We start from the raw sequence: 8,439 nt of genomic DNA on the forward strand, positions 1-8,439 counted from the left end.
AGAGAGAAAAGAAGTGTGAAGGTCCTGAAAGCAAGGACTTGACATGGAAAATAACGGAAGATATTTGGGGAGAACAATGCAGTAGCAAAGCTGGGAGGCCAGTGGGTGATCTCAGGTGCTGTTTTGGAATGATGAACCAGAGCAAAGGGTACAAGTGGGAGAAGCTGAATGAAGGTTGAATGAATGAATGAATGAGCCCTGCAGCCAGGCTCAGCCTTGGGGCAGCAAAGCTCTCCTGACACAGTTTGAACTGATTTTTCTGGCAGGCCAGCCAGGGACAGCGATGACGAGGACGAGGACGAGCGCAGGGGCAGAGGCTGCACCCTGCAGTACCAGCACGCCATGGTCAGGGTGCTCACCCAGTTTGTGGCTGAAGCTGCTGAGGCTGGAGCTCAGCTGAGCTACCTGCTGGGCTCAGACTGGCAGCTCGACATCACCCACCTGGTCAGAGACTTCATGCAGGTGGAGGAGCCAAGGATCGCCAGGCTGCAGGATGGGCAGGTGCTGGTGGGGCTGGAGCTTGGAATGACCACAATCCAGGTGGGAAAATCACTGATCTATTCCTCTTCCTCCCTCAGTTCACCTCCCTGGGAGCTGGGCTGGTCCAGCACTAACTGAGCTGGGAATTTTTGAATGGAACAGGATTGAGGCAAGAACCAGAAGAGATGGTTTTCTCTCCTTATCTTACCCCCCAAAGTATAGTAGATTGCAGTTTTATTTAACTTAATCCAACTCTATATGGGAAAGCCTTTTCTGATGATTTTTGTGAAGGCAGTGTTTGGACCTGGAGCCAAGATCTGGGTTATCACAAGGCGTGCAGCTGGTGAACAGCTCAGCCTGGCTCAGCCTGCACTGACAGAGCAAAGGGTGAAGGGAAAATTAACCTGTGCTGCTTAGGGAAGGGAGGCTGGAATGGCAATCCAAATACTAATTAAAGGAAAAGGAGATGGGGGGAGAGAGATTAATTCAGTGATACTGAAATAGAAAACATGTTAATGAACACTAGAATGGGGGAAAAAAATCTCTCTCCAAACATGCTTTTCATCCCAAAGTGCCAAAGCAGAAAACAACCACCACACCTGTCAATAACAAGGTTGTCAAGGCTGCAGAAATGGGATTCGAGATTTCTGACTTTCTGCAAAATCTGTGAAGATTTTCTGAATGTCTTCCTAAAGCTCTGGAACTCAATGCTCCAACCAAAGCACATAAAACTGTGGAAAGGAAAATCCAAGGGTAAAAAGCTGAGAGCAAGTTATGTTTAAAGAATACCTCTTAAGAGCTGCTTCCAAAATGCTCTGTACCCTGTATGGATCATTAAATTCAGCTCTCTTGCTAATGAGCATCTTTGGATGTCATGTAGCACTGCACTGACCTCAGTGTGTATTTTCTTAACCAAAACAAATTTTCTCTGTCAATCTCGTATTCAGTACCACGAGTGCTTATTGTAGCAATACATTAGCCTTTCTTTCCAGAGGATAGAAATAAATGCCATTTATTCAATGGATTTTATATCAAGCTACAGGCTGCATTACACTTCTGCTACCTCAAAACACGAGGATGAATAAAATACTTAAATTTCACATGAAGATTCCATTTACAACTAGTTAATACATCTGGAGCAGATGTGGTTATTACATTTACAACTAGTTAATACATCTGGAGCAGATGTGGTTATTACATTTACAACTAGTTAATACATGTGAAGGAGATGTGGTTATTACATTTAAACTAGTTAATACATGTGAAGGAGATGTGGTTATTACATTTACAGATAGTTAATACATGTGAAGGAGATGTGGTTATTACATTTACAACTAGTTAATACATGTGAAGGAGATGTGGTTGGCACACTGCAGAGGTGAATCCACAGGTAAAAGGTGTTATAAGGTCCCCATTATTGCAGAAGAGTTATAAAATGTGAGTAGCCCTTTTTAATCCTATTTTAATAGTGTCTGCAGTGAGTAATTCTCCCCATTAGCATCACATCCCTTGTCTGTGTCAGTTCTGTGTGGTTATTATATTCAGTGCTGTACAAAACAACTGTTCCTAACTTCAGTTTTCCTTTCCAGATACTGTCCCCCCTTTCAGATGCCATCTTGGCTGAGAAGACGGTGACAGTTCTGGATGAGAAGGTGACAATCACTGACCTGGGAGTGCAGCTGGTGACAGGGCTGTCCCTCTCTCTGCAGCTCAGCCCAGGGAGCAACAGAGCCATCTTTGCCACTGCAGTAGCACAGGAGCTGCTCCAGTCCCCAAAGCAGGTTGGTGGGGAAGGACTTTGAGTCACTGGGTTTGATATTCCCAGCTGGAATCCAGCAGATTTTTACCAGGGCTGTGCTAATGAAACATTCTGCCTATGGAGATTCTCCTGAAGGCCATCAGGTGCCCTAAATGGAAAACCAGAGATTTTACAGGAAGGGTGGTAAGTGTAAACAGCCCCAGGCACCAGAGAGCCCTCCTGTCAGGCTGATCCCCTAAATAACACAGACAGACAGCTCCAGATGGGTCAGACAGCCACCAGCAGTCCCCTCTCACACACACTGAGCCTTTTCTGTCCCATCCAGCCAGGTCACAGCACATGCTGCATGCTCAGCCTCCCACCAGGTATCCAAATCACCCCTTTGATTTCACCTTTCCAGGAGAAAGTGCTTTCCATTATGCCAACTCTCCTTCCTTCAGCTCCTTCCTGTGAGCACTTTCAGAAGTCAGGGAACATCCCTTTCACTCTGATTCATTACTAGAATATGAATCAGCATCACTGACTCATTTCCTGATTCATGATTTCATAAACCATTTTTTCCCCCTTAGTTCCTTCATTAGGGAACCAACAGTTACCAAGGGCTTTTGGACTCTGCCATGTCCTCATCAGTCCCTGCTGGGTGTTTGTCCTTGTGCTTCTGTGTACATTGGAAATTTAAACTTTTCCCAACCCAAATCCATCAGTCTGGGATTACATCAAGGATGCTGGGCTGGGCTCTCAGCACTTAAACATGATCTGAGCTTTAGAGGTAAATGATCATGACATGCACATTTGAAGTCTGGCCAACTGCTGAGGTGCTTTAATTCATCATGGGGTCTTATCCTTGGGCTGCAGGATGAGAAATAATGCAGAGCTGCTGTCTTTATAGGGTGATAAAACTCAGGCTCTGCAGTGCTCCAGGAGTCCAGAAATCGATGGCAGGCAGGTTGAAGGAAGGCCAGTGAGCTAATCCAGGGCTGACAGGGGGAGTTAAACAAACTGCCTTAGAGCAGGGCTGATGGCATTTAGTCCCACTGAGCTGCCCAGCGCTGGAATTTCAGCTCCCAAAAATGCCCAGGTCCTTCTCTGGCTCCTCTGCAGGCATTGCATCCATCCTGAAGCAGAGGGGAGGTTGTGTGATCTGCACTCTGCAAGGGCTGCCTCTGTTCTGAAAGGTTTTCAGAGCACAATCCCCATCAGCAAAGCAATGCAGAATTATTAAATGATTATGCAGGTTTAAGCAACACAGTGGGAGGATGAGAGCTGATGACATAAATTCCATGCAGCCTTCAAGAAACATCCAAAGATTAATAACCACAAAGCTGGGATTTATGACAGTGTCAGCAAAGTCTTAGGGCTCTGTCCTGAAATAGAGACAGAAGCAAAGCTGCCATGGAGGCAGGGGGAGCTTTGTGGCTCTGGGGATTTCGGAATCAGGCCAGTCAATTATGCACCATACAATCCCAAAAGGCTGGAAGCTTATTCTCCATGTTGGGAACAGGTGAATGATTTTGTGCTAGGAACAATTTAAAGGGTAATCAAATGTATTTATTCTCTATACATGTGTGGAGTTAGAATGAAAATACTGTCTGTATGAAAAACTGCTTATTTAAAGAAACAGGATTTTTATACTTATGGTTTTCACAAGTTAATTTGTTGGTTGGGTGTCTGTCTGTCTGTCTGTCTGTCTGTCTGTCTGGCAGACTGTCAGAGCAAGGTGATCCAACTTTCACCAGACAAAATTTCAGCCCCTAAAGATTCCACTGATGGAGCCAGCAGTCTGTCAGGTGGGGATTCTCCAGGTGCAAATAACCAAACCAAACCAGAGCGAGTCAGACCATCAGAGGCAGGAGTGAGATTCCAGGAGAGCACCCTCAGTTTTGTCTGTCAATGATCAATGTATGAACACAAAGATTTTTTTCAGGTAGCACAGCAATTTTCAATTTGAGAGCCTGTAGAGGACCTGATTTTCAGAAATGGGTGAGCACATGTTTTCTGAAATTTAAAAATGCTTTAAAAGGTTTCAAGTTAGAAGCCAAAAGTCAAAGATCCCAGGAAAGAAAAAACAGAATCCACATTCTGTTCCAGAATTAGCACTCAGGTCAGATTCATTTGCATTCAGTCAAAGCCTCCATGCACACTGAAGTACACAATCTGCATTGCTGTGACACAAGATTAAACTTTATTATTGTCTTGCTTTTAATTGCTAACAAGCGTAAAAATTACCCTGGCCGTTTGCTAAAGGAGCAACTGATTGGGTTCCTCTGCTCTTCCAATCTGCTAATTTAATCTGAGAGACAGAAATCAAGGAGTGAAGGTATGGAGTCATGTATGGAGCTGTTTGCTGGATTAGCTACCTTTAAACATGTGTTTTCTGTAATAAGAGGAGACTTTGTATTTTAAGCAGTTTAGAAATAATGCATTTTTTTTTTCATTTAAATATACAACAGTAAATGATCTCAGTCACTGGTAATGCTTCCTGACATGCAATTTATTACTGTGCTGAAGTAGATTCTGCAGAGCCCAGGGGATACAGCTCCTTTAAGCACCTTTGTGGAAACAAATCTCATTATCAATGAGTGTTTTACACTAGTTTTTCTCTCCACATCTTGGCAAGATATTAATTTCACTGCTCTCATTTTATTTCCTTTCTGATTCCTGATGGTGTGTGGATCTTGTGAGGAGGAGGGAGCAGAGCAGAGCAGAGCAGAACATTTCCCTCGATGATCATTCAGAGTTTACATTTGTTTTATTTTCACAGGAAGCAGCCATCAGCTGCTGGATCCAGTTCAGCGATGGATCTGTCATGCCCCTGGACATTTATGACCCCAAAGACTTCTCCCTGTCAGCCACATCCCTGGATGACAAGGTGGTCTCCATCCAGCATGACCCCAAATTCAACTGGCCTGTGATTGCTGCCGAGACAGAGGGCCAGGGGAGCCTGGTGAAGGTGGAGATGGTGATCAGTGAGTCCTGCCAGAAATCCAAGAGGAAGAGCATCCTGGCTGTGGGAAGTGGCAGCATTAAAGTCAAGTTTGGGCAGAGTGATGCCAACCCCAACATCAGCGACAGCAAGCACAGGGCTGGGGGTGTCCAGCTGGAGAGCCAGGCCGGTGACAGGCGACAGAAAAGCAGCTGGCAGGAGAGAGCTGGGGGGGAGGGACAGTACTACAGCTCCTCCATGGGCCACGAGCAGGGCAGGGGCAGCACCACGCAGAGATCCATCCTCAGCAGGAAGGAGGACAGGGAGAGCCTGCTGGATGATGACAGCCAGAACCTCCCCGTGGACTTCACCAGCTTCCCTGCCCAGGTGGATCTGCCGAGGGACAGCGGGGACTCGGAGGACAATGACCTGGTGCAGACAGCCAGGGGGCTCAGCGACCTGGAGATCGGGATGTACGCCCTGCTGGGCGTGTTCTGCCTGGCCATCCTGGTGTTCCTCATCAACTGTGTCACCTTTGCTCTGAAGTACAGGAACAAGCAGGTGCCCTTCGAGGAGCAGGAGGGCCTGAGCCACTCCCATGACTGGGTTGGGCTGAGCAACAGGACAGAGCTCCTGGAGAATCACATCAATTTCTCATCCCAGCAGGATGAGCGCATCACAGCCATCGACAGGGGAGTGGATTATGAAGAGAGCAAGTATCTCCTCACCACAAACACCACCAAAACCATCAATGGACAGTCCTTCAGGTCGGCTGAGTCCACATTCACCGAAGGGAAGGAACAGAAAAGTGAACCAACCACTTCTCCTACCTCCAAGAGGAAACGGGTCAAATTCACCACCTTCACCACCATCTCCTCGGACGATGGGTGTCCAGCTGTCAACTCCATCCTGATGAGCAATGAGGATGACATTAAATGGGTCTGCCAGGATATGGACCTGGGGGAGTGCAAAGAACTCAAAAACTATATGGAGAGATTACACGAAAATGCGTAACGAGACACAAAAGACCTTTTTTTTTTGTTTGGTTTGTTCGTTTGTTTGTTTTTCACTCACCTTCTGCCTTTAATTTTGGGTAGTGGGGCAAAATGTTGTATTCTGACAAGAGTCAGCTGGTGGATAATAACTCAATGGAGCCCCAAGAAGCCACCCAAAAGCAGCTGGGAGAGCAGAGATCCTGGACAGCTCTTAAAATTCAAGTCTTCTCCGTGCTCAGAGATGGAAGTGAGAGATGTGTGTGGTTTTTTTGATCCATGGTAACGTGAAAAAAAAAAACTTAGAAAAATAATATGGTCTCATTCTCTGAGCTTTCCCAGGAAATCAATAAATATAACAAACTCCAGTGCAGTTTGGATATTACAAAGTTCACACAGCTCTACTGTTCAATATTGCAAGCTTTGGTTAAAAGCAAAAAATTGGTCTCAGAATAAATAGATCCATGAAAAGAGCATGTTGTTCAAGGCACGTGCACAGAATATCCAGCCAGGAACATGAACCTAAAGCTGACAAAAACCAACAGTGTGAACAAAGCAGCTCCCAGAGCTGAGGAGTCCTGAGTTTCCAAAGAATCTGGAGGGGATAGAGGAGTAACTGGGCTGTTTACAAACCAGCATGTTTGCCTCCCAAGCACTGAGAATGGATACACAGATACAGTTCAAACTGAAACTCTCTTTTTAAGTAGATGCCAAGGTAATCAACTTTGCCAGCCAATTTTCGGCATTTCTTAATTTGTAAAATAGGAGAAGATATAATCTATACTCAGAATATCACTCATATTAAGGAAGGTTCGTTTTGGAAAGTTTGAGAGAAGGAGCTATTTTTAAAAAACCCACTTTATTTGGATGTCCTGTTTGGAATTTGTATTCCCAGCCCTTTCCCTGGAGCTCTCCCCATCTGCTGTCCTGAGGGCACTTCCCAGGAGCAGGCAGTCTTGGAAGGTGTGGTCCCTTTTCCCTTTTCCCTTTTCCCTTTTTCCTTTTTTTCCCTTTTCCCTTTTTATTTTCCCTTTCCTTTTCCCTTTTCCCTTTTCCCTTTTCCCTTTTCCCTTTTCCCTTTTCCCTTTTCCCTTTTCCCTTTCTTTTCCCTTTTCCTTTTCCCTTTTCCCTTTTTATTTTCCCTTTCCTTTTCCCTTTTCCCTTTTCCCTTTTCCCTTTTCCCTTTTCCCTTTTCCCATTTCCCTTTTCCCTTTTCCTTTTCCCTTTTCCCTTTTTATTTTCCCTTTCCTTTTCCCTTTTCCCTTTTCCCTTTTCCCATTTCCCTTTTCCCTTTTCCTTTCCCTTTTCCCTTTCCCCTTTCCCCTTTCTCCTTTCCCCTTTCCCCTTTCCCGTTTCCCTTCTCCCGTTTCCCCTTTCCCGTTTCCCTTTTCCCGTTTCCCTTTTCCCGTTTCCCTTTTCCCCTTCCCCTCCCCTCCCCTCTGACTCCCCAGGGCTGCTCTCTCCCAGCACAGCCCCTGCTGTCCCACGCTGTCCTGGCTGTCCATGCTGTCATTCCCCAAAGCTGACCACTGTCCCCACGGTCAGTGCCACCTGTGCTGACCTGGCCACCCCAGCAGCTGTCCCTCTGTCCATCCCTCCCCTGGCTCACTCAGTTCCTGTGCTCAAACCCCTTCAGCCCCTGCCCAGCATGTCCAGAGGGCACTGGCAGGTCACAGGGCAGAGCTGCACAGCTCAGCCCAGCAGATAACATTTGTTTCTCCCAGGGTGATGATTATCTTTTGGTTTCCCCTGATAAGGATGTACATACGGTAGGATTTCAGTGATTTCCCTCAAACCATGGCGTTTTTTGTGAGCTCAGACAGCAGTCTGCAATGGCCAGTGGCACAGTGCCAAAGCACTAAGTAAAATCCAGTTTCTATTTCAAGTTTTCCTTTATTTTCTGGAGTAGGTCCTTGCCCTGTTTTTGTTAAGTCTTCCATCGTTGAATCTAGGTTGCTCAGTTGAACACACACCCTCCCTCCCTCCCTCCCACAAACACTTAGATTGGATCCCTCTATATTTAGAATGTACTGTAGATTGTAAGAATGTAATATATATATTTATAAACATGCCAACTGTGAATAAAATTTGCATTTTAGTGGCTTCATCTTTTTTCCTACTCCGAACGCCTCTTTGCTTTCCCTGTCAGAACGTTTAGCCTGGGAGAGCCTGGCAGCAGTACAGAGCTGTGTCCTTTGATGGATCCAGGATGCTCACAGCACAATCTACTCAGAGTTTACACTCTGCAGGGTGGGGGGAGAACGTGCAGCACCAACAACGTGTCA

General features: G+C 45.9%; 1 protein-coding gene across 4 annotated transcripts in view; it reads left to right on the forward strand.

The window, feature by feature from the left end:
• Positions 1 to 7,277, forward strand: part of TMEM132D (transmembrane protein 132D) — a 190,925-nt gene extending 183,648 nt beyond the window's left edge. For all 4 annotated transcript variants that reach the window (XM_085075363.1, XM_085075365.1, XM_085075364.1 and 1 more), the window contains 3 exons: positions 267 to 540; positions 2,070 to 2,261; positions 5,001 to 7,277. In XM_085075363.1, the coding sequence (XP_084931489.1) occupies positions 267 to 540; positions 2,070 to 2,261; positions 5,001 to 6,176 (1,642 nt within the window). In that variant the 3' untranslated portion in view covers positions 6,177 to 7,277. The remainder of the gene's footprint in view (positions 1 to 266; positions 541 to 2,069; positions 2,262 to 5,000) is intronic.
• Positions 7,278 to 8,439: the final 1,162 nt, after the last annotated feature.

This window comes from Lichenostomus cassidix, chromosome 15 (genome assembly GCF_008360975.1).
Source record: "Lichenostomus cassidix isolate B80296 chromosome 15, HeHo_3.0, whole genome shotgun sequence".
Lineage (NCBI taxonomy): Eukaryota > Metazoa > Chordata > Aves > Passeriformes > Meliphagidae > Lichenostomus > Lichenostomus cassidix.